We start from the raw sequence: 27,566 nt of genomic DNA on the forward strand, positions 1-27,566 counted from the left end.
CAGTATTAAAATAATAATATAATATTTTATTTAACATTTTAAAAATGTCATGTCAGCATTTAAATTAAAAAAATTAATTTATTTGGTGGCAATGCTCAACAAGTTTGCAGAGCATTGTTGCGTTTTGATATATAAGGAAATGAAGAGTATACTATTTTATAAATTATTGATGTGGTCAATTTTTATTGGTTTTTATTTGATTTTATCATTAGTATTATTTTTTCATTTATCAATAATCGCTTATCACATTAACAGTTTATAAAAAAGTTTGTAAATAATGCATTTTCCTAAGATGTATTTGAGAAGTGTGTATTCAAATAGAAAAGTGGCGTTTTTCTAAAACAAAATCTAAGATTTGTCGAATGTGAATGCTCTAACCCGCTAATTACACATTCCATTTACTAAACATTGCCTTTATTTTCTTACTCTTATTGAGCATTCATTTATAGAAGACATGCATCATATTCCAAATAGAAATAACAAATATAAACTCTACTCTTACGCACCAAAGCAAGCAGTTGCATTTGCATGTGCATTTATGCTTATGAGGCTAGTATTTTGATTCATCTGGGAACATCAAATTTTGAAATCCATGTCGGAGACTTGCTTGCCAAACTTTCTCCATATTGGACATGGTGTAACCACACTCGTGATCATTCCAGCCTTCTAATGCATGTACTATCCCAGCTATACGCCATGCACTCATTACCCTTCTTGGCAACCAATTCTGCTAAAACACTTAAAAGCTTTCATTAAAAAAATAAAATAAAATAAATAAATAAATAAAAAAGATTGACAAATTTAACGTAACAGTGGCTGGATCACATTTTAAAGGGAGTGAGGTAATCCATGCATTCTTAGCATACAATCTCATTAATAGTAATAGTAATATTAATACAAACCTCACAAGAGTGAACATTCTCAAGAGAAGTGGGAATCAACATTGCCGGCGTGCTATGGTACAAGCAGTCCTTTCGCAATTTCTTTGGTGGGAATTGTGAATAGGGAATAAATAATGTTCCTTCAGGTACTTTCAACTGTTCTTCTTCAGTCAATCCATCTCCTACTAACCATGTCTGTACAAATTTATAGTAATATTTTTGCTGTTAAAAATTTAATCATTGTCTAGCTAGATATTAGAATTTTCAGGTGTAGAAAATGAAATGGTCTCAATTAATAATATATAAATTTGTGAATACTAATTTAAATATTTAGTAATAACTATGGAAACAAGAACAAATGTGATATGTACTTAAGGTTGAGATAATAGAGGGAAAGTATTTTATGGTTTACCTTTTGACTGTAACTTTTTGAAAGGATCAAACTATTCTCTGAGCTCATATCCAACGATTTGTTAAGCTTCATGTGTTCATCCTCATCTAATGTGGCTACCTAAAATGAACTCAACTCATGTTAGAAGATTAAAAAAATAATAAAAAAATTACCTTGTTATTGGCCCATTTAATTCCAAAATTAATTAAAGCTATTTCATCTTTGAGCTTTTCTTAAGTTTAAAATTGGTTATAAACTGACTACATCACAAGTGCATGAATAGCAACACTAAATAGCATGATGCGGTTTATTAATGAAAGCCTTAATGATCTTGTTATGACATGGATCAAAACGGTATACACATACCTGGATGCCTCGTTTGCATAAATTAACTGCAATTGCACAAGCAACCTTAGTGATTTTGCCTCGAATAAGAACTTGGGTTGCCCCTTTGGGAATGTTGTTTAGCACAATGGCAGCTGCGAGGCTACTTCCATCCACCACCTTTATTTTCAGTTGAGGATTCCTCTTGACATAGAGTTCGCCATATCCGTTCAGTTCCTCCCCCTGCAAAACCTTTGATGTATTGAGAGAGAGAGAGAGAGAGAGAGAGAGAGCTAGAGTACCAACCTATCGTTTTTAAAACAACAAAGTTTTAAACCACCAGTATTTCATTGAGGATAGTCCCACTTTTTTTTTGGGGAAGGGGTGGGGGTTGGGGGGTGGGGGGTGTTTGGAATCTGGTTTATATTTTTTTAGTTTATGTTCAAAATTTTAGAGTCTCTCTCTCTCTCTCTTTTTATTTATTTTTTTAGAGGTATAACTATATTTATCAACATCAAACAAATAAGCAAATCAATTTTCAGCAAAAAAATTACATGCACATTAATAATTGGTAAAAGTTTTTATTCTTAAAACTTTAAGCATAGTTGTCCCCAAGTGCACCACCAAATGGCATAAAGTATGAACCTATTAATGGACATATATGAAAAGAAAAAAAAAAGGTTTAAAAGGTATATTTAATTCTCACTTTGCAAGTATACTTCAAAATATTTTCGATAAGTGATTGCCAATATCGTGGATGAGAAATTTAACATAATTAAAGGAATTCATGAAACTAAGCCACCATGAAGTCTATGACATAACATGAATTACATTAGTCACGCCAGTACATATTATCAATATCAGTAATGACATTTTTAAAGCAATTTTGAAAGTATATGGACAAAAGTAAAACAATTAAAAATATAAAGACAATTTTGAAACAAAAGTTAAAGGATAAATACTAAATATACAATTTAACAAAAGAAAGAAAGGAAAAAAAAAAAAGAGTTAATTACAATTAAAAAAAAATGGAAAAAAAAAAAAAATGAAAACTGAGTAACTGACACTTGCCTGGTTCAAGAGACCTAGACTAAACACTTCAACACCTTTTTTCTCTGCTTCAAGTATGGCTTGTTCTATCACATGATTGATAGAGTCATTATGCCATTGTAAGAAGTACTGTGACAATAGTAGATGAATAAGTAAGCAAAATATTATATTTGATTTGAATATGTTAGGTTCTAAGACTTTAGGATCTAAATGTATTAGAACTTCAACTTGTAATGTGTTGGCAAACCATGATCAAAACATTAAGTCTAGATTTACGCTACTCAAAGTGTGTTTATTTGTAAAATTGGAATCGAGTAAATTGCAGGATTTATTGGCGAAATTTGCAAGGCTCGATCGATCGAAAATTAGACTCGATTGATTGAAGCTCGTGTAGATTGTTTTTTCTGCAGAAGTTCCAACTCAACCCAAGCCCATATGACGTGTAGGGTTTTATGTTTTGCTTCAAGTATAAAAGGAAAAACCCTAGCCACGTTTTAGAGGTTGTTGATATGCTCTGTGTGTGAATCTTTTGTGAGATATAGAGATATTTACCTTCATACACACTTAGGGTTATCAAAATCAAGATTGATGTTGAGAACTTGGTGATCTCTTCAACTGTTGCTTCAAGAGCTTAAAGATAAACACAAGTAGGAGAACTTGTGGTTGTTGTGGATCAAGGAAAAAAGTAGTCCGTGGACTCGGAGTTATCACATGGTCATGGTAGTAAGTTTTCTACATGAGGTAGTAATAGGATGTTAGTAATCTAAGTCTTATTATAAAAATTTCAATTCTTTCATAGTGGATTTGTTTTACCTTGAGGATAACTAAGTTAAATCCTCCCTATGTTTTTTTACTGATTTGGTTTTCATGGATTATCATATTGTTGTGTTCTTTATTTTTCCACATTATTTACATGATATGATTTACTTATGTTAACCTAGATTTGAATAATTTATCTAAGTAATCACTTGGCTAAATAACTAGGTTAAACAACTTGTGTTTTAAGGGTCTAAAAACGTACAAGTGGTATCAGAGCAGGCTAGCTCTAGTATTTAGATCTTTTGATTTAAGAACTGATCCTTGACCCCTATTGTCATGGAACACGGTCACTCTCTTGTGATCCCACCTCACTTTGATGGGAACAATTATGCCTACTAGAAAGTAAGGATGAAAGTATTCCTGAAATCTATTGATAAAAGAGTTTGGAATTCCGTTGAATACGGATGGGAGAAGCCGACTACTCCTATAAGCGAGTGGCAAACTTCTCAGAAAGAAGTGGTTACTTTTAATAGCAAAGTCATGAATGCTATTTTTAATGCTCTATCTATGGAGGAATTCAAGAGAATCTCTAATGTTGAGGTTGCTCATACTGTATGGAATATTCTCCAAACTGTGCATGAAGGCATAAAGGCAGTTAAGATCAATAAGTTGCAGTAATTAACAACTAGATTTGAAAACATTAGGATGTCTGATGATGAAAGTTTTGATGAATTCTATGTTAAGCTTAATGATATTGTTAACTCCGCTTATAATTTGGGTGAAATTTATGATTAACCTAAGATTGTTAGGAAGATTCTTAGATCTCTGACTGAGGACTTTAGTCCCAAAGTGATTACCATTACTGAAAGCAAGGTTGTGGACTCCATCCCTTTTGATGAACTTGTAGGATCTCTCCAGTCCTATGAGCTAGACCTATCCAAGACAAATAAATCCAAATCAATGACTCTTAAGTCAGTTGATGATGTTAATGGGAATGGATTTGATGATGAACTCTCTTCTATAGAGATTGCATATCTTGCTAAGAATTTTAGAAATTTTCTTAGGAACAATAACAGAAGGACAAGAGGTAAAAACAATGCTGAACTTTAAGAGGAATGAAACCACTAAAGTGAACAATACTGATAAACCTAAAGAGAAAGTAGGTCAAACCTCTAATAATTCCATGGGTCAACAATGTTTTGGTTGTCAAGAGTATGGTTATGTGAAATCAGAATGTCCTACATTCTTGAGATCAAAGGGTAAATCTATGGCTATAACCCTTAGTGATGATGAAGTTTCTGATTATGAGTCTGGTAGTGATGAAGATGGAAATTTCAATGCTTTCACAGCTACTGCTGTAGTTGATGAAAGTGTTGTTACTGATGAGAACTCTTCTGATGGAGAACTTTTTGAGAATGCTGATTTGCAAGAAGCCTATAATAAGTTTTGCAAGGTTGCTGCAAAGGATGCTATAAATGTTGATTTGGGTTTAAAGAAAATTACTTCTCTTGAACTTGATAAGAAAAATTTGCTGTTGAAATTGTTTGATGTTAATGAATTACTTGATAAGGTGAAGACTGAGAACATGTTGTTGCTTGATAAAGTTAAGAATTTGGAACTTGAATTATCTGTTGCTAGAGAATAAACGAAGAAGTCTGCTAGTTTTAAACTTGAACATATGTTGAGTATTTAGAAGTCCCTCTTAGAAAAAATTGGTCTAGGTTTTTAAGATAGCATTTCAATGTCTAAGACTCATTTCACAAACTTTGTTTCTTCTTTTGAGGCCCCCTGTGAGTGAGATTGTCAAACCAGTAGAAGTTACACCTCCTAGGAAGATTAGGGTTGATCTTAAAGAGCCTAAGTCTAAGAATCCTACCCTTCCTAAGGACAAGATGTATAATAGACCTTTGTGGGTTTGTCATTTGTGGAAAGACTGGGCACATTTATCCAAACTATTTTAAGTTGTAAGCTACAAAGCGAGCAAATAAGCCAAAAGTACCTGTGCCTCAAGCACAAGATCTTATGGTACTTATTGGTGAGTTGGTAAATGCATTAAACTTTTATTCCAATCCTGGGGTCAATCTAATTGAGTTTTTCTAACATGGTCTTTGTGCTTCATCTCTATATTCTTTGTGATCATCCTTCTTTTGTATATTTTTTTTTATAGGATTTGCATTGCATAACATTCATGCATTTCATGATGGGTGTTTTGTTATTTTTTTAAAAAATAAAAAATATAAAAAAAAGGTAATGAAGGAAAAATGTGTTTTGCATTATATCTTTTAGACTTTTAATCAAGACTGGCCATATTATTTTTACATAACATGCTTGTATACCTTGTTTAACTTGGATGAGCTTATTTTATTGTATTTTACTAGTTTTGGCTATGTAGTGCATGTTGTGTGGGAATTGTCTATAGTTTTTTATCAGATGATCTTGATTTTGAAGTTATGCTTATGATTGTAAGGACAAAAAAATCCTAAGAGAAAGGCATAAATAATCATCTCACCACTGTTTACTAGCCAATCATGAATACTTTAGTGCATATCATGAGATTTTGTGCTCGAAAAAGTGTAGCACATGCACAAAAAAAAACATATGATGTAGCCTCGGCTTAGTAATAAAATTGATGTATACATTTTGGCCTAAATAATAATTTCACAATGAAATAAAATTTGTGTGTACATTATGAGGCAAATAAAAAAACTTACATGATTGCAAGCTTGTATTCTAGGAGACATGAGAGTTATATGATGTAACTTTTTAAGTGATAGTCACTTTCAAACTTATGTGATGAATTTTGTAGAAATTGTGATTGAATACTATCTACTTATCACCTCACACCTCACATGTATCTCATACTTTTTCTAGTTGCACACACTATACAAGTTATTCTTTACAAAACTTCGTACATAATATTGTGTGTAATCTTGTTGTGACCATCGAAGATTAAAAATTCCTTGATTTTAATGTAAAATGTGATTATTGTTTGAGTTTTTGGGGACAAATTGTTTCAAAAATGTGTTTTTGGAAGATCTGGGTTGAATTCATGTGTTTTTGGAAAACTTTTTGTTGGACCGTGAGCTGTGCCATTCCACCTCAAAACCAATTGGTGATGAGGAAGACACGCTCAAATCTTTTATGGCATTCAACATCACACCATGCGGGCCTATTTTTAGAGTGGTTGTAGGAAGTCAAATTGTGGTCCCCCCAACAATCCCTCCCTCACAATGACACTCCCGTGACTCGAACCCATGACCTTGGCTCTGATACCATTTGTCGGACTGTGAGCTATGCTATTCCACCTTAAAACCAATTGGTGATGAGGAAGACGCGCTCAAATCTTTTATGGCATTCGACATCACACCACGCAGGCCTGTTTTTAGAGTGGCTGTAGGGAGTCAAATTGTGGTCCCCCAACACTTTTAAACTCATATTCATGCATTTCATTCATGAAATATGGTGTAACTTGTATTGTTTTTCAAAAAATTCACTTTTCTAGATTTTCGATTGATATAAGCTGTTGCTCGATCGATCGAAAATGCGAAAATAAATTAGGTTTGAATCTGCTTGGCTCTATCGGATCTCGATTGATGCTGGATTGATCCAATATGATTTTCGACCGATCAAAAATCGATCAGTGAGTTTTTTAAAAAAGGTTTTCTCTCACATGTTCTTATACTTTTCAAATCTTTTTCAAAAGCTATTTCCCTGTTTTACGCTGACGATCCACACCAAGTCTTTTTTGTCATTTTCTTCCTAAAAATTCTCAAGTGTTTTTGTCTTCAAGTGCAGGTATGACCTAAATACCCTTCATTTTTCATTAAAATCTCATTTTTCATGCATTTACATGCATTTTTCTCTAAAAATTTCGAACATGGGATTTTTTGGATTTTTGATTTTAGGGTTGTTTTTAATCATATTTGACCAATGGGTTTTTGTTCTTAGATGTTGTAAACATGTTTCCCATGCATTAATTTGATTAATTTGGTGATTTGAGATCAATTGAAATTTCTAAGGCTTGAAACTTTCAGAAATTGGGGTTTTTGTTAAATTTGGCTTAATTTGGTAAAATTGACTTGTGTAATTGATTGATTATATCATTATATGATGGTTTCTATCTAGTGTAATGATTAATTACTCAATTTGGTTAAATTTTTTTAAATTGAATTTTTCAAAATTTGGGTTTTTGTTGTAAAACTCTATGTTCAAGTCAATTGTTGGTTCATAAAGTAAAATAGAACTGTTTTCAATGCATTAGAGTATGCATTATATGTGCATTTATTTCATGCATCATATAGATTTTTTTTTTTGTTTTTTTGTTTTTTTGCTCTAACCCTTTCTAATGCAGTCTACCCTTGTGTTTTTTTTCTTTGTTTCTGTTTTCCATTCTTTCCAACCCTTAGCGTCATGGTTAGGAAGACTAGAGCCCATAAGAAAACCTCCACCTCCTCTACCCCTGTTTTCCAAAGTGTTAGGTTTTTTACCTCGAAAAATCAAGAAACCTTTGTGAAACTGAATGTCTATAGGAAGGTGTGGGCTAAGCGTAAAGTGATTTTAGATGGGGTTGATCCTAAGATTCATAGGAGTTTTGATCAGAGGGGTTGGTTGCCTCTTTTAGATGTAAATCATCCTCCTCTGGCTGTTTTGATCAGAAAGTTCTACTCGAACCTCTCTATCCACTCCACTTCATCCAACATTCAATTTGTGAAGAGTTGGATAAGGGAAAAAGAGTACGTCATTACTCCTCAGGTAGTGGCCTCTGCTCTTGGTGTACCTTTGGTACAACAGCCTGTCTATCCTTATATCGAGGTCCCTCCTTTTAATGACATCATGTCACTCATCACTGATACTTCCATTCAGTGGGGTACTGATCCTCGTATCGCCTCTCATGAGCTTACTGAGCTCAACTATCTATTTTTCCGGATTTCGTGTCATTCCATTTAGCCTATCTCTCATTTACACACTATTCCCATTGAGCGATGTGCATTTTTGTATGCTCTTGTCACCGATGCTTCTATTTTTTTCTTCTTCTTTGTTTATTAGCTCTTTAGTTGAGGTTTATAGGAGTAGCTTAAAAGGGCATGGTCTTTTCTTTTCGGTTTTCATTCATAGGATTTTGTTAGATTTGGGTTTAGAGGATTTTCCTGCATCCTAGCCTGTTCATATCATCACCTCCATAGGTACCACCTTCCTTAGGCAAAGAGTGGCTCAGATGAAAACTAGCTCTAAACGCCCCAGAGTTGAGTCTTCCACAGGTGATGCATCTTGGCCTCCTCCATCTGGTGATCCATCTGTTGGGGAGTTTGTCGATCCCACCGCCGTTGTTGATCCTCCACCTTCTTCATCCAATGATGCTTCCATTCGGAGTACGTTGGAGACTATCATGACCGTTCAGGCAGCACATGGACATATTTTGGTGGATGTGCTTGCTGAGCTTCAGGCTTTACGTGCGGATTTGGCGAGTGTTCGACATTCTACTCCACCTCCACCTTTTGATGATGAGTCTTGATTGCCCTTTGGCAATTCATCACAAAAAGGGGGAGTATTTATGCATGTTGATAGGGGGAGATTTTGTGTTTTTGTTGATAGGGGGAGATTTAGGTTGTATTTAGGAGATTCATGATGTATTCATTTTCTTTGGCTCATGATGTATTTGTTTTTATTGGTTGTATATGTTAGGGGGAGACATTTGTGCTTTGTGTTTAGTATTTTTATTATTTCTTGTTTCACATATGGTACATTTGATTATTGATTTATATCTATGAGGTTATTCATGATATATATTTTTTATTTTATGTTTTGTTAAATCAAGAAGTTTAATTTTGGTTTACTTGTATTTTTCACACATGCATTTATGTGTTTTTTGAGTATTTCAAGAATTTATAGGTTAATTCAGTCATAGCTGCTGTCTACATTGGCAACTGATAGATAGTAGTTAGGTTGAATTTTAATTGGGCTGGTTGTAACTTTGAGCATTTCATGTTTGTGATGTGTTTTGTCATAGATTGCCAAAGGGAGAATTTGTTAGGTTTTAAGACTTTAGGATCTAAATGTATTAGAACTTCAACTTATAATGTGTTGGCAAACCATGATCAAAATATTAAGTCTAGATTTAGGCTGCTCAAAGTGTGTTTATTTGTAAAGTTGGAATCGAGTGAATTGCATGAGTTTAATCAATTAAGTCTAATTTTCGATCGATCGAGCCTTGCAAATTCAGCCAATAAATCCGGGTCTAAAAACGTACAGAATATATAGGCTTCCAACAAATTTTATGAACAATGACGAAAATGTTTGTCGAAGTTGGTGAAGAAAGATCTTTCAAAACTATATATTAAATTAAGAACTAGTGGTGAGAAATTTTCTTACTTGATCACTATATTTCGGGATGACCCAAGTTTGCAAGCTGAGCATATTGAAACGATTCCTCTCAACCACAAATGTACGACCATAAATCAAGGTTAACATTGTAGACAATAATGTTATAGGCCACATTATCCACATGTACCATTTTAAGGTGTGAGGGCTAGAGGCCAAGGAAGAAAGTCCAAGCCTTAGATGATAGATTGAGTCTAATGTTGTGAGATGTGTTAAATGCACTACGTGGGGCACTTCTTCCTCTTTGTTGAGAGAAGTTTCATATAGTGTATCAGTGGATTTGTCCATGGTACCATAGATGTAATCATAGAACGGCATGAAAAGCGAGTAGTTGGTTCGAAATTGTGTATGATGCAAAGAGTGAAACCTGAGTGAGAAAAAAGTAAATATTAGAATATTTATTAAAAGGATTAAGTTCATTTGTGATTTTTAAAAGAGCAATGGCTATTATGCACACACCTATTTGTTTTTAACTGAAACCGCGATTTCAATTAAAAACAAGGTTTGTTTGTGTAAAAGTTATTACTTTTTAAAATAAAGAACTATGTAGAAGATAGGGGTTTTGACTTACGTAGGAGTGTACATGAGATACTTGAGTGGAGGAAAGATGGAGAACAACCACTTTGGAATAAATTCAAAATTACAGTGACCCATGTTGTTCATGAAATCAACATAGGTAATATAACCGATTAGAGTACCCAAAGAACTAGTTCCCGTCAAGACCGTTGTTAACGATGTTATAGACAAGAGCATAAAGTATACCATGTGCTCAGCAAATGGATGAATGACAGCTGCCATAAAAAGATATTATGTAATATAAGAGCGAGATTAAATTCTTTAAGAATATGGTATAAATCCCAAGTTTTATCCCTTAAATTCCAATATGTCACATTATCATATTACATATTATATAATATGTACAATCACACTCAATCAATTATAATATCTATTTGAAAATCTAACTTATTTGTGAGTTTATTAAGATATTATTATATGTGGTAGGATATATAGAGTTTTAAGTAAAAAAGCTGATGTGACAATTTTTTATTGGATGGTATAAAATATGAGTTTTACACATCATCCTTACTAAATTCGAACTCTATAAAAATAGCATTGTCGATAAAATTATGGGTGTAGTTTACGTAGATATGGCAAATGGGTCGAGTGGATCGAATTTCAAGTTAGACCCGTTTAGGTTTGTATTAAATCGGGTTTGGATCAGAAACTTATTGGACTAGTTTAATTTATTATCGGACCCCTTTCAAGTTGAAAATCTATAATTTTTTAATTTATTATTGATGTGAAATCTATAATTTAATTATATTACTTATATATTCATTTTATGAAAAACAATAAGTTATTCATGTGGAATCTATAACCTGTTATATACAGAGAGTTTATATCTAGTGTATTTATTCATGAAAAAAAATATTTACTGTATTTTAGTTGTCAATATTATGTAATAAAATTCACTGGCTTGTGAGAAATGATAATGCAACAAAGAGCACAATAATAGGCCAAGTTACAATATTGGTATCTAAACTGTAGTCTATGAGTGATTTTAGTCCATCTGTAAAATCTAAATTTATAATTTAGTCCCTAACAAATTAATTTAAAACTAAGTTTATAATTTAGTCCCTAACAAATTAACTTTAAAACTACTTCATATTTGTTAGATACTAAAAACGATTGTTTAAAGTTCAACTACTCAAAATCATGAATGGAGTAAGTATGGGACCAACAATAATTTTTTCTCCTAAAATAATATGATAGGGCTTACATGTAATAGGCTCGGTGACAATTGAGGAATGGTGGTGAGAATGATAGCGAGAGTAAAGGAAATGGTGGTGCAATGCTCGGTGAAACCAGTAGTAGAGGAATTCCACGAGACCCACATGAAGTAAAATTGTTATAATTACTCCATCGGTTCTCCAAATAGGAAAGTGTGAAGCCCCAGGCAACGTGCTGTTGAGTAAGTAGTATATGATTCCATTGAGGATTATTTGATCATCCCTAAGTTTGATATAAACAAAAAGAAATGTCACGTAAAATTTTTTTTTTATATCATCTTAGCTTTTGTGAAAATATGTTGCTCACACCAATGCGTATATATGCATATATATACTGACCAATTTTGCTCTCTGTCGACTTGTTCAAATTGAAGACTCTTGTCAACAAGTAGGTTGTTGCCTTTTGCATTTCGGTAACGAGAAATACTAATCCATATCTGGTTGTGAAGCACCCTCCATAATAGAAATGGGAGTATGAGAAAGTTGGTAAGGTCCCTTTTATTCTCTTCCTTGAATAGGAATGAGTATATGCTGTGTACCACCCATGGAGCCAAGATCAAATACTTCAATTGAATGAACGGATGAGAAGTTAGTACACGAAATGAAAACCATTTATATTTTTAAGCTGGATATCATCTTAAGGATAAAACTTATGTATTGTACATTTAGTTTTTCAATTAAATTAAAATAAATAACTTCAATGAATTTAATCATCCTCAAAAAAGATAATGTAGTTTATACTTTATTAGTCAATATAATCACATTTTGAAAATATAATATATTGCACTAAGGAGTTGTATCTAAGTTTTGTGTTTGTCTTAATTAAGAAGGTTTCAACTACAAAATAACAATTGTAAAGAAGATAATACATAATTACAAAAAGAGTAATATAAGTCAGTAAATAATATGTATAAATCAATTTCAAGCACATACTCATATTATATTAATGGAAATATGTATTCAATGTAATAGACCTTGTGAGTGGTCTCGATCAAAATCTAATACAAATGGGTGAAAAATTTTAAGTTACACTACTTCTAAAGGTTAAAGTTAAGCCTAGTCCTAAAATTAAAATAAAAGATTAAAAAGATAAATTTTTGAGTTGTGATTAAAATATTTTCTGCATGGGTAGTCATCCAGCTTTTATAGAGAAAAAGGACCACAAAAGGCTTGAAAAGCCGGATACAGATTACAGAACTTGCATGCATCTTGATCCACTACCTGTATGTTAACAACAATCCACAAGAAACAATTTTTCGAAAATATTGCCAGAAAGAGGAACCCTAGAGTATTAGAGAGAGAGAGAGAGAGAGAGAGAGAGAGAGAGAGAGAGAGGGATTTAATCCGAACTTGTTCACGATGTGGACCAATTAAATAATCTAGTGTTTAAACATATAGTTACTATACATTTCACACAAAAAATGACCACCAAGTTACATACAATGCTTGTAGGGGGTGTGTGTGCAAGTGAGAGAAATAGTAAGTTTAGATAAAAACACCACCTTAAAGCTTCCAAGAGGCTTCCATGGCCAATCGGTGAGAATTCCTGGATTAGAAGCCATATTTTCTATACAATTTCCCTTACTCTGCATTCTGCCTCTGGAAGCCTCATATTTATAAGCTATTAGAGTAATGCTACACGAAAATTTTCATACTATTATTATGAGTAATGCTATAGACAAAAATTATTTTACAACGTTTTTATAAACTGCTAATGTGACTTTAGTAATTTTTAAATAATTATAAGTAAATATAAATGTAATGTTAGTAATGCACTTATATTAGAACTAATAAAAATTTATCCCATCATCAATTTATAAAAATATTATAAAATAATTTATGACAGAAGTATTACTCTTCTAATATTATTATTACTATTATTTTCAACTAACTTACACCACTTTTATGTAGATATATGTTTTATGTCATTTTCATTAATAACAATTATAACATGCAAGCTAAGCAAAAGAGCAACGTATGCCGCAAATTTCAGTCCTATTTCAGCTGCTTTCTAGATTATACTGACTAACAATAAATTTCAAGTACTCTTCGATCCAGTGAAACTTTGTAAAAAGTAAAAATAAGTGTTTTTATTTTTATTTTTTAGAATTAAGAATTTAATAAGACAAGGACTAGTTGGTAGAAAATTGATATAGAGTATTTATTTTTGGTAGTACGGATATTTATGACATGGATGCAGGTAACAGTAACATAGGTAACAGTAACACTAGTTGAGCCAGGACCATTTTATTTAGGAATGAATAATGTTAGAAATACAAATTATTTTATAAAATTTTTTATAAATTATTGATATAACGAGTAATTATTAGTAAATAAAAAAGTGATAATTTCATTTACGAATGAATTAGGCTAGAAATACAAATTATTTTATAAAAAATTTTACAAACTACTGATATAGTGAATGATTATTAGTAAATGAAAAAATGATATTAATGGTAAGCCTAGATGAAAACTAATAAGAAGTTGATCACATCAATATTTTGTAAAAGTGATGTAAAATAGTTTGTGATTGTGACATAACTTTACATAAAATGTTATAATTTTTGCGATAACTATCCTAAGTGGTAGATTATAACTAATTATATGTCAATTTTTCATGAATCCACCCTTCATAGTTTACTAGATCAACAGTTATAACAAAAATTGTAATTTAAATTGTAACCCTAGAACTTTTGTTTATATATCTACCATCAAAGTTTGGTGATACTAAGTGCTTTTAGTGTCACATAAAATAGCACAATAAATGTCACAATTCGCTCATGTGATGAGTTGTAATTGGTGGACGGGTGTCTTCACATGGACCTACCACTATCTCTCCACCAACCACAACTCACCACATGAATAAGTTGTGGTATTTATTGTATTACTTTATGCGTCACAAGACTTATTCAGTGATATTTATTCAGCACTGTAAAAAGTAAAAATATGTTTTTTATTTTTATCTTTTAGAACTAAGAATTTAATAAGACAAGGACTAGTCGGTAGTACAAATGTTTATGACATGGACGCATGTAACAGTAATACAGTACTAGTCAAGGTAATCGTGTGAGTTTTAGTCAGTTTAATGGGTAAAGTTTCTTATGATTGAATAAAAAATTTGAGATTTAATCCTCACTTACATTAAAAATTGATTGATTTTTTAGTTTAATGATAAAAAGTTATCTAAAAAAACGCCGTATATTGAAACTAAAAAGAAAAAAAAAAAAAAGTATGTATGGTCTGACTTGGGTTAAATGTAATATTTATTGTAGGGTGATAATTATCCTGTTTTGATAGGACGGCACATTAAATGTAATATTTATTGTAGGGTGATATTTTGGCCAAAATGACTCATTAGCATTAATTTTTGAAATATTTAGCAACAGAGCACTGTTTCGAAAATAATTAGGAAAATATCACTTTTTTTGGTACTCGAGCTTGGTGAGCTCGAGTACCATGTTTTTTTAATCCACCATCGTCCCATATTCAAGGAGCCCTATAGTGGCGTTTTCAAGCCCTATAGTGACGTTTTTGGGCCCTATAGCAGCGTTTTTAAGCCCCTATACCAGGTTACGGGCCCTATAGTGACGTTTTCGGGCCCTATAGCGGCGTTTTCCAGCAAAATTTTTTTATAAGTCCCATAACAGGTTCAAGGGGCCCTATAGTGGCGTTTTTAAGCCCTATAGTGACGTTTTTGGGCCCTATAGCGGCGTTTTTCTGCAAAATTTTTTTATAAGTCTCATAACAGGTTCAAGGGGCCCTATAGTGGCGTTTTTAAACCCTATAGTGACGTTTTTGGGCCCTATAGCGGCGTTTTCCTGCACAATTTTTTATAAGTCCCCATAACAGGTTCAAGGGGCCCTATAGTGGCGTTTTTTAAGCCCTATAGTGACGTTTTCGGGCCCTATAGCGGCGTTTTTTTTTTTGAGAAGATGTTTGACCAATGAAAAGATGGTACTCGAGCTCACCATGCTCGAGTACCGGAAAAAGTGGTATTTCCCTAATTATTTCCGAAACAGTACTCTGTTACTAAATATTTCAAAAATTAATGCTAATGGGCCATTTTGGCCGTGATATTTTTATGGCAACAGAATTTATTGTAGGGTGATAATTATCCTGTTTTGATAGGACGGCACATATAAATGTAATATTTATTGTAGGGTGATATTTTTATGGCAAGAGAATTTATTGTAGGGTGATACTTTTCTGCAGCAACTTGTAAAAGGTTTATACTATATTTTATGTTGGTGGGTGGATATTTTTAATTATCTTTTCTAGAGAGGAAGAGAGAGATAGAGTAGATGAAATTAATATTTTAATGAATAAATGAGATAAATAAGAGTTGAGAATTTTTTTTAAGAAATAATTATAACATGTTACTAATTTTGTAGTTTGAATTCTTTTTTTCTTAGATTCCCAAATATTTTATATATGATATAATTAATAAAGTAACTTTTAGGATGATAAAATAAAATATTTCTAAGAAAGCAGGTGTGAATGCCCTTAGTTCTTGCCGAATTCTTCTAGATGTGCTAACTATCTTATTTATATCCACAATATAAAGCGCTTACTACCTTGTTGATGTAAAAATTAATATAGTAATTTTTGTTTAACCTTTTATCTTTTTATTATCATTTTAATGTTTTATTTATTTTTTTAATTATCTTAACTTTTACCTCTCCACAACTAAGTGATAATTTATTAATTGCATGTTGCAATAGCTCATACAAATTACTAACCAACTCATCAATTTACCAAACTGAGTTTAGCCCAATCTAAAAAAAAAAAAATCGGTATTTCAAGGTTTTTTTTTTTTTTTTTTTTTTTTTTTTGGTGAATTGGGTTGGATTGAGATGATTTTTTTTTAAAAAAAAATTTTAAAAACAAAAAACCTGATCTTATGTTGGATTCAGGTTGATAAATATGGAATGACCCAACCCAACATATGTAATATTTTAATAATACATATTTTATTAGTTGCTTTTACCTTAGGCCTTAAATGACCTACAAAAACCTAATCTTGATTCATTTTCCCTAATCAATGGACACTTTTGACTCATCTCCCCAACCATCCTCCTCCTCTTCTATGTTGAAACATAGTTAATATTCTTTCAACATTTTAAAATAAAGTCTTTGATTTTTCGTTAAATAAATTTTAGACTACACATTATAATATAGTTTTCGAAAACATAAAATGTATATCAATCAATTAATTTCAAATAAATTAAATAATAAATATCAATTTTATACGCTTCAATATAAATAATGTAATATAAGAGAAATATAATAATAAAAATACTAAATGATTTTTTTTTCTTTTTTATGAATGAATGTCCCAACTTTTTAACCATGAAATCCATATTATCATCATTTCTTCTTTTCAAAAAACCCAAAAAATCTATGCATTTCTATACTTAGATTTTACTGGAGAGATATACTTAGATTTTGTGGGAAACATATATTTTAAATATTTTAAAGTTAATGAATTATTTATGGTAAAAAAACATTGAATATTAAAAGAAAAAATGAAGGAAAAGTATTCAATACTCTCGAAGTGAGTAATGCTACGGTACCCCAAAAAAGGGGGGGGGGGGACGATACCCACTAGTAGGTAACCTGCTACACCATGTTACTTTTTTCTTCACATTTGACGGTTTCATCCTCATATCGTGTAGTTCTAACATCAAATATGACAGTTCTTTTTTCACATTTGGTAGTTCTATTACTTTTTTCTCACATTTGACGGTTCCATCCTCACATTGTGCAGTTCCAACATCACATGTGATAGTTCTTTTCTCACATTTGGTGGTTCCCTTACTTTTTTTCTCACATTTGATGGTTTCATCCTCACATTGTGTGGTTCCAACTAGGGATGGCAAAATGTACCCGACCCGCGGGTACCCGGCCTGACCCTAATGGGTTGGGTCTGGGTTTTCATTAAAAAACCCGAAGCGGGTTCGGATCAGGTCTGGGTATTAGGCATACCCGGCCCAAACTCGACCTGTATATATAATATTAAAAAAAAAAAAAAAAAAAAAAAAAAAAAACAAAACACTAAGTATAAATACTCACTTTTCCAACCCTAAATCCCTCAGACCCATTCTCTCACCCTCTCATTCTCTCCCAAACCACCTCCCATTCTCTCCCTCACCCTCACTCTCACTTGAGCAAGATCGCTGCTGCTCACTTCACCAGCGCTGACCTCACGACACCGGCGCCGCTACATTCCTCCTAGGATCGGCTTGTTTGATTTAATTTTGTAGGGTCATACTGTTCAGACCCAGGGTTTGTATGTTAATTCTTGTTTTTACTTTTGATGTGGGAAAATATTGTAATGAAAAAAAAGGGTTTCCGATCTATTGGTTGCTGAGAAAATAATGGGTTTTCTTGAGTGTTCTTTTTCCCCTCCTACTTGGTTGTTGAGAAAATCAATATCAGGCAAACTTTTTTTATTTTTTTTATTGGGCCACAGAATGGGCCCTGAAGTACCACGGCCCAACGGGGCTCGGCAGGGGTGGGTCCGAGCCTCGAAAAAAAATCCGTTTAGTAAACGGGCCGGGTTCGGGTAGTAGGTCTTGGCCCGCGGGTTGGATCCGGGTACGGAAAAACCCTGCCCAAACCCGACCCGTTGCCATTCCTAATTCCAACATCACATATGACAGTTCTTTTGTCACATTGGGTGGTTCCCTTACACTTGACAGTTCCATCCTCACATTATGCGATTCTAACATCACATGTAATAGTTCTTTTCTCACATTTGGTGGTTCCTTTACCTTTTTTTTTACATTTCACGATTTCATCCTCACATTGTGCGGTTCCAACATCACAAATGACAGTTATTTTGTCACATTAGGTGATTCCCTTACTTTTTTCTCACACTTGACGGTTCAATCCTCACATTGTGCAGTTCCAACATCACATGTGACAGTTCTTTTCTCACATTTGGTGGTTCCCTTACTTTTTTTTTCTCACATTTGACGATTCCATCCTTACATTGTGCGACTCCAACATCACATATAACAGTTCTTTTGTCACATTGGGTGGTTTCCTTATTTTTTTCTCACACTTGACGGTTTCATTCTCACATTGTGCAGTTCCAACATCACATGTGATAGTTCTTTTGTCACATTGGGTGGTTCCTTTACTTTTTTCTCACACTTGATGGTTCCATCTTCACATTGTGCAGTTCTAATAACACACGTGACAGTTCTTTTCTCACATTTGGTAGTTCCCTTACTTTTTTATCACATTTGACGGTTTCATCCTTACATTATGTAGTTCTAATATCACATGTGACAGTTTTTTTTCTCACATTTGGTGGTTCCCTTACCTTTTTTTTCTCACATTTGATGGTTCCATCCTCACATTGTGCGGTTCCAACATCACATATGACAGTTCTTTTATCACATTGGGTTGTTCCCTTAACTTTTTCTCACACTTGATGATTCCATCCTCACATTGTGCAGTTTCAACATTACATGTAACAGTTCTTTTCTCACATTTGGTGGTTCTCTTACTTTTTTCTCACATTTAACGGTTCCATCCTCAAATTATGCAGTTCCAACATCACATGGGACAGTTCTTTTGTCACATTTGGTGGTTCCCTTACTTTTTTTTTCACATTTGACTGTTCCATCCTCACATTGTGCAATTCCAACATCACATGTGACAATTTTTTTGTCACATGTGACAATTCTTTGACCTTATGATTTTGTAACCTAAATGACCCTGAAACCTAAAAATGACTGAAATGATCTTGTAACCTAAAAAATAACTAAAATATCCTTAGAGCCTAAAAAACGACAAAAATGCACTTGAAATCTAAGAAAATTACCAAAATACCCATAGAACCTTGAAAATGATCGAAATGACTTTGAAACCTAAAAATTTACCGAAATGCCCTTAGAACCTAAAAAATGACCCGAATGAAACCTAAAAAATGACTAAAATGACCTTGTAACCTAAAAAGTGACTGAAATACCCTTAGGACCTAAAAAAGACCTTAATGCACTTGAAACCAAGAAAATTACTAAAATACCCTTGAAACCTAAAAAATGATCAAAATACACTTAAAACCTAAGAAATGACCGAAATGGCTCTGAAACCTAAAAAATGATTAGAATACCCTTGAAACCTAAAAAATGACCAAAATACCCTTATAATTTTTAAAAAATGACTGTAATGCCATCAAAAATAAAAATAAAAACACTGAAATACCCATATAACCTGAAAATTACTGAAATGACCTCGAAACCTAAAATTTGACCTAAATACCCCCCAAAACCCTTTAAAATTACCGAAATATCCTTAGAACCTAAAAGCTTATCAAAATACCCTTAGAACCTAAAAAAATACCAAATGACCCTGAAACCTAAAAAATAACCGGAATATTCAATTGTGATAAGTTATGCTCAGATGATTCACAAATGAATTTTGATCTTTTTCTTAGAGATGGAGAATTGGAGATACAAAAATAAGGTGGTTTTGTTTCCACCTCTTATAGTCTTCCTTGTTTGACCACTTATTGAATAAATTTACATAATAGAGCATTAGTATTGATGGAGGCAAATTTCTAAAATGCTAAATTTACTAACCAAACATAACAAAATGCTCATGCGTTAGTGGAAGCAAAGCCAAATTTTTTGGCTTTTGAGCTATGATGCACAGCTTTCTTTGCATGTGCACTATAGCTCAAATGCTTAAGAAAAAAAAAATTATTAAAAGGTATATTATTTTATTGTGTTGGTGGTAGTTGTTGTTTATTGTAGTTAATATATTATTTTATTGTGTTATTTATATTATTTTATTGTGTTGAATACTAAATAAAACCATTAATGTTGGGTGCATTGTAAAATGAGATAGTAAAATAGATAAAGTAGCTTTTTGTGGTATTAAATTGCTAAAATTTTGGCACCACTAATACTGATGCTAAGAGCATCTTTTACATAAATATTGTTGCAGCACAAAGGTGGAAAGAGCTTTATAATTAGTCATTTTTAATTTTTTCATATCAAAATTCAAGGCAATTTCTTTTTCTTTTTTTATTAATCTTTCAGTTCTCCACATTATATCAAGGTAATTTGCATTTTGCATTACCACCCTAGCACATCAAATGAACTGAAAATTTTGTTGAAATGCCTTATTAGCCTTAGCATTTACAGAAATCTAAAAAAACCTCAGCTTAGTTCAAGACATCTACCCCTATTTGTCAAAAGAAGAAAATTAACTATTTTATAGTTGAAACTAACTAGATAAAGCTTCTAACTGCAAGACAATAACTTCTTAAGAAATATATCACTCCAGAGCCGCTTGACTCCCTGAGTCATTGCATGTGTGATCGATCTTATGTGATTTTCTCTTGCGACAAACATTTGTGGACAATCTGAGAAACAAACGTCAAAGAAAAATAAGAAAAGATCAAATTAAGAGTCAGAACCAATTTTACATTGAATTATGATTAAAAATATTTCTAGATTTGATTAAAGCTGTTAATATATATATATATATATATATATATATATATATAAGAATTGACATCCTTAAACAAGTCCAATTGTCAAGCACAAGCTCATGATAACGAAAACCAATGCTATGCTTTTGCATTTGGTTGTTGCTACAAGGTCTAGGTAACTTGCAGCAACATTCATTTCTCTATCAAGTAACATTGCACTTTTTCTACATAGCTCACTAAAATGAGTCAGATGGAAGTGTCATTACCAACAAGTTGAGAACAATGCGCATATATGAAACTTTTCCCATTTTCTTGACAGTTTTTATATTAGGATAAAACTTAGCTAAATCCTTACTTCATATCCAAGAAAGTAGGAAAACATTGGACAAAAATTTGAAAAGAGACATCTAAGAATGCTAGGAATAATTGAACTCATGCAAAATTGATGCATACCCCAAATGCAAAGAAGTGTCTAAATGTTCATTTTCCTCAGATGTAGAGGTAGAAACAACTTTTGAGCTTGAGAGTAAAAACTTCCTCTCCAAAGGGATGAATTCAAGGAAAGGTGACTTGCAAGTTCACCATATTTCATGAAGCTTTTTATGATTTGAACATGAAAAATGAAGGCAATAGATTTTGTTGTATGTAAAAATTATTGTATAGAAGAAATGGTTTTGATCTCACCTATTTCTCCCTAGTAAGTGCTATGCCAAATTGCACCCCCCCCCCCCCCCCCCCCCAAGAAAAACGTATGAATTCTTTAAAAAAATTTCATCTTTCCAACTTTGGTAAAATTATTTCAAACCGGAATTCCATATTTTCTTTTATGTGATTTCAGTTGAGCCTATATGTTCACCATCACCACATGGGAGCAAACTTTAAGTGTGCTTAGGTGGAACCAATACAGAAGCTATACTAATTACTATTCCTGAATCCCAATTGAGTTCTTAAACACCAAAAGAATGATTTTTAAAAATAAATCTCCAGATTGATATATGACATAACCCAAAAACAGATCTTACTAAAAAGGTTATAAATTTATTTTACTTTCTCATACCGAAGGGAAACATTCAAAGGCACCCTTTTTTTGGGCCTTTGTTGGTTGGACCATGTTAGTGACCTACCAAGTTAATAGGTGAAAACTTTGTGTTCTATAACTCAAAGGGTCAATCATAAACAACCTTTTGTAGAAAGAAATTCTTTCTAACTGTTGAGATCCTTTTTTTTTTTTATCCTAATCAAGATGCTCATTCATAAAAGCAACCAAAAGACAGAAAAAAAAAATAAAATTAAAGAGAATATTTAGTTTACCTATATTTTGGACTTCTTAAGTTGCTCCAAAAGAACTTCCTCCTGCAATATTAAAATTAAAATTAAGTCTTGTGGAAGAAGCCACATAATCACCAAGCTTTATTAAATTGAAAATTGGTTGCCATTTTGCTAATAATTGAGGGACTAATTACGATTTGGGTGATCGCCTATATGAAAGAAAGCAGATCTTCTATATATACATGTAAAACAATGCAGATTTTTCTTAGAAATCGATAGAAATTTTCACAGTTTTGGTCTTTAAAACTTCCGGTTGCACTCTCTTACCCAAAAAGAAAAAAAGTTTGTATTGTAACATTTGGACTGAAAATAAGAAAGAAAAGAAAAAAAATTGACGTTTGCAAGAAATCTAAATCTTCCATTATGAGTAATATGACCCACAAAAACCAAGTTTGTTCGACAATTAATATAAACCATATTGTGCCACTTAACAAATAGCAGATCAGGGAAGAGTAAAAAACAAACCCAAAAATTAAATTAAAATGATTAAGTAAAAGAAAAAAATATCTAACCATTCTTCAGGACTCAATGAAGGTCATGTAGGTGTAGGATTTGATCTTTCTAGGTTCCAGTGACTTCAACCAATAGAGAGGAAAATGATTAAAAATCAAAATCCTGATTTGAATACCAAACACAGGAGCCATGAAGGTTTGAGAGAGGTGGCTAGACAGAAGAACCCGTGATCTCTCTCAAACTCTTTGTCAAAAGAAGAACTTTGTTTTGTTTTTTTGGGTTTTATACAAAACCTAGATGATCGGTTGCAGGTATCTTAATAAAATTAAATAAACGGACCAGATTAAAACAAGCAAGATCTATGGCTAAAATTTAAGTGGGTACCATACCCCCTCAAAAAATGGGAGGTACAGTAGAATGATCCCTCTCGAAGTATAGTGAGGTACTTTCTCCTCTTACATGATTGGTAGGTCCTACCATAAATTTCTTTATTAAAACTCATCATTCATGTGAAAAGAGAGCATACCAATCAACTGTACTTCGAAAGTACTGAATTACTACTCAAAAATGAAATATTATTACTTTAAATGATTGCTTATACAATTTAAAACATACATACATACATACATACATATATATATATATATATATATATATATATATGCCAAGTTGGGTTGGAATTTGAAGGAGCCTGGCCCCTTCCATTCGCCCTTGCCCATTTGCATATGTTGTAGTCATATTCAGGTAGTGAGTTTTTGTACACCTTATTTCTCTAGGGCTTGTAATATAGTCAGATATGACATATAGAGCCTTTGATTTTTATTCTAGTCCATAATTGGTGGTTGTGCATTATAAACACTAGCTTGTAACCCATGCATATGCATGGACACACTTAGGGTGTGTTTGTTTAGAGGTGAAATAGGGTAGATGAAAAACTTTGGAGAGAAAATGGGAAGGAAAACTTTTTGGAGTGTGTTTAGTTGGGTGAGAAGGAAGGAAAATAAATAGTGGGACCCAAGTGTTTTCTGTTACATAAATATGATGGAGTGAATAAGAAATTGACTCCTAATGTGTTCACTTAAACATGATATTGAAGTGGTGAGAATCCTTGAGTCCCACATAGAAAATGATAGAGAATATGAGTTTTGGGTTGGATATTGGGTTGGGCTTTAAGCATGTGTGGACTGGACCCATTTATCTAATTAATAATAATATTTTATTTTATTTTTTGAGTCAGTAAGTCTGTATACAACAGTTATTTTATGATATAGTGTATCTGTTTAGCAACATATAATCTGCTCAGTAATGTATAATCTTTTGAGTCAGTAAGTCTGTGAGTTTTCAATTATTTACAGATTTCTTCTTATATATACATCTATTAATTTATTACTTTTGCCTATCATATCAATTTGTGTTATTGCTTATATTTAAATTTGTATGTTGTTTTTTTTGCTTTATCACAAAAGTAAATTGTTGAAATATATCCAACAATTTCTTCCTGGACTCACCAAAAAGTTTTCTCTTCAAAATAGAGAGAAAACTGAAAAGAAAAACTGGACATCATTTTTTGGACAAAAATGCCCATGTGTAGTTGCACATGGGCTTGTCCACGTTGCTCTTCTTCATTTTTTTTTTCTTTTTTCTTTTTCTTTCCTCCTGGACGTTGCCTTTTTTTTTTTTTTTTTTTTTTTTTTGGGCAGGCTTTCTACACGTCCAATGCTCATATATATATATATATATATATATATATATTTTTTTTTTAGATGTGATTTTTTTTTTCTAGACATGATTTTTATTTTTAAATAAATTTAGGTGATTGATTTTTTTTTTTTTTGGTTGTTTATCTCTTTTTTGGTTTTAATTTGACATCATTTTTTAATAAGGGTATATGCATAAATTTATATAAACTCACTTTTTCTATCCTTTAACTTTTCTACTCCCAACCAAACAAAAAGGAGGGAAATTAAAATCTTTTTTTATCTTCCCACTTTTCCATTCTCCCATCATTTTCTATCCTCCCACTTTTCCACCTTTCTAACAAAATGGATCATTAAAGATATATAATAAGATGTATAGTATAATTCCTATATATATATATAATGTAAATACTATTGATAGTCATTTTTTTATTTTGTTAATTCTTTAAAATATTTTGTAAGTATATTATTAGGTATAAAATTTAAATTATTCATTTTTTTTTTATAATTATTGTGAAGAACGTTTCTTTTTTAAAATTTATTTATTTTAAACTCTTTGGTTTTTGTATTTAATAACTCACTTAGATGAATATTTATGATGTGGTTCCACATTTGATTCTAAAATTAAGAAATAAAACTCTTTAAAAATAAATAATTTAAGACACATGGTGCAAGATTGGAATTCTAATTTGAGTTTCTCTCGATTTCACCTATTATTATATATATAGATATATAGATTAGACAAAACCTTGGATCTTATTCTTTCTAGATATTAAGGTGGCTTGTCCCTCTAAGTGTTGGGCTTTGTGGAGCGTAGTTTTATTTGATCCGGATAACGACCTAACCCGAAATGATGTTGCGTGGTTTTTAATGGGAGATTAGGGTTTTGGTGATTAGGGTTTTTGGATGTAGTTTTTGAGAAAGAGAAAAACTGTATTGCCGCAATTTGCATTCTTTCCTAATAATAGTGAAATCTCTACAACTCTGTGGATGTAGGCAAATTGCCGAATCACGTAAATACTGTCTTGTGCGTGTGATTATTTTTTCTTTGACGTGTGTTTTTCTCTATTTTATTTCTCACAAGTTTGGGAATTTCGTGTTAATTCCCTACACTAAAAGACATCTTGAAAGGAGGAGTATGAAGAGTCAGACCTATATATAGGTCATGTGTCAAGTGTGCACATGTTTTCACTACCACTACTAATTTATTTAGCCAAAAGCCTTGTAGCTTGTTAGGACATATGTGATTTACTTGTTAGGAACATATGTCACTATTTTATGTAATTGACTAATCTTTTGACAAAACGCACTTTACTTGTATTCGGGTAGATCTAGGATGCGTTTAATACCTCAAGAAACTTTGTTTCAAGATCAAGTGTTAAAGCCATGTAAGTTTGTCCAAGATTCAAGCTGAAAATTGCAAGTTCATTAAAGTTTGTTTCAAGATCAAGTGTTGAAACCATGCAAGTCTGTCCAAGATTCATGCTAAAAAGTGCAAGTTCATTAAAACTCGACAGCTAGTATCTATCGAGCTTGAAGAGCTGTTCTAGCTCCGTGGCTCGACAGCTTCTTGACAGCAGCTCGACAGATGGCTATCTATTGAGGTTTATGAAAAACAGAGTTTCAATTCTGTTTTGACTCCAATCGGTAATTACGTGTTTGGATTTTATTTTCTCATGACCCTAGACATATAAAAGATTATTTTAAAGACTGTCAAAATGGACATAAGTTGCATAAGTGTTGAGTAAAGTTTGTTCAAGCAAATTGTGACCGGAGACAAATTTGCCCTAGTTCATCGTTTTTGTGTAAGTTGCTGTATTTGTGCACCGTAGAGTTTTGTAACCAAGCATCTTTTGGATCTTCATCGTGTGATGAACTGAAGAACTTTGCAGCCAACAACCTTCTCTAGTTGGTGATTGAAGTCGCGTTCTGGGATCCGCGCAGTTGGTTAGTCACGTATTGGGAGCTGTGCATTACAAGGAGAGATTGTCACTATAGAACAAGTCCAATTGGGTATTGGGGTAAGGGTTCAACAGTAAATTGGTAGAAGGTACTGGGATTCCTTTACTTGTAATCGCTTGTTTTGATAATAGTGGATTCTCGGGAGTGGTGATCTTAAAATCACCCGATGGGGTTTTTACCGTGTTGGTTTTCCCCATTCGTAAACAAATCATCATGTCAATTTAATTTCCACTGCACGTAGTTTAATTGGTGATTTGTTTGTGCTACCACGCGCTTTGCATGTTAATTTGATTAAAAAATAAACTTGGCTAATTAATCAATTAATTAATCACAAGGGGTCAATTCGTTTTTGGCCTATCATAGCTAAATTGACACCTTTCCATGTACAAAGTGCTTGGGGGTTTAGGGGGGGAAAGGGTTTGAGTTGTGAAGTTAGAAGCATGTTGTAATTATCTCTCAAAAAAAAAAAAATTATTCAGGTTTGTTCACGATGTCTAGAGGTACATTAATAACTAAATCCATGATAAAACATCTATTTTAGACCCCTTATGTTAATTGCAAGATTATTGATTTTATTATCAAATTACCTTGGTTGCAACTTGAATCCAAAAGTTCAATATTTCCTGCAATGTAAATAAAATTATGAAGCAACAGATTTTGATCTCCTATCGACATTCTGATAAATTCAAATTACCTTGGTTAAGTGACCCACACAAATTAATAAATATATGTTACCATAATTTAGCATATACCAAATCTTAATGTTAGAAATATAAAAGCAATAAAGTACAACATAGGATTTGGTAACGAAGTGGAAAATCAAACAAGAACATCTTCAATGTAAAAAAACACTATGGGGACTTAGGCAGAAAATGCACTGTTGGAAAAACAGTAACAATGACCTCCCTACATGGGCCAAAATGGCCCATTAGCATTAATTTTTGAAATATTTAGCAACAGAGCACTGTTTCGAAAATAATTAGGGAAATACCACTTTTTCGGGCCCTATAGCGGTGTTTTCCTGCAAAATTTTTTTATAAGTCCCATAACAGGTTCAAGGGGCCCTATAGTGGCGTTTTTAAGCCCTATAGTGACGTTTTT

At 32.4% G+C, this 27,566-nt stretch overlaps 1 protein-coding gene and 1 long non-coding RNA gene across 3 annotated transcripts; both read right to left on the reverse strand.

Moving 5' to 3' along the window:
* Positions 1–384: 384 nt before the first annotated feature.
* Positions 385–13,138, reverse strand: LOC115968885 (very-long-chain aldehyde decarbonylase CER1-like). Of its 2 annotated transcripts, none has more exons than XM_031088423.1 (10): positions 13,076–13,138; positions 11,913–12,136; positions 11,564–11,796; positions 10,355–10,574; positions 9,775–10,150; positions 2,668–2,775; positions 1,639–1,839; positions 1,294–1,392; positions 903–1,076; positions 385–727 (listed from the first exon to the last, which is right to left on the reverse strand). In XM_031088423.1, the coding sequence occupies exons 1-10, from the start codon at positions 13,133–13,135 to the stop codon at positions 551–553; spliced, it is 1,872 nt and encodes a 623-aa protein (XP_030944283.1). In that variant the 5' UTR covers positions 13,136–13,138; the 3' UTR covers positions 385–550. The 2 variants fall into 2 exon arrangements, with proteins under 2 accessions (XP_030944283.1, XP_030944282.1); XM_031088422.1 differs by having other exon boundaries at positions 385–730.
* Positions 13,139–20,607: 7,469 nt separating this feature from the next.
* On the reverse strand, positions 20,608–23,065 carry LOC115969397. Its single transcript, XR_004086960.1, has 3 exons — positions 22,866–23,065; positions 22,336–22,377; positions 20,608–20,955 (listed from the first exon to the last, which is right to left on the reverse strand). It is a non-coding gene; the product is annotated as an uncharacterized LOC115969397 (long non-coding RNA).
* Between the last annotated feature and the right edge of the window lie 4,501 nt (positions 23,066–27,566).

This window comes from Quercus lobata, chromosome 11, assembly GCF_001633185.2.
Source record: "Quercus lobata isolate SW786 chromosome 11, ValleyOak3.0 Primary Assembly, whole genome shotgun sequence".
Taxonomy (NCBI): domain Eukaryota; kingdom Viridiplantae; phylum Streptophyta; class Magnoliopsida; order Fagales; family Fagaceae; genus Quercus; species Quercus lobata.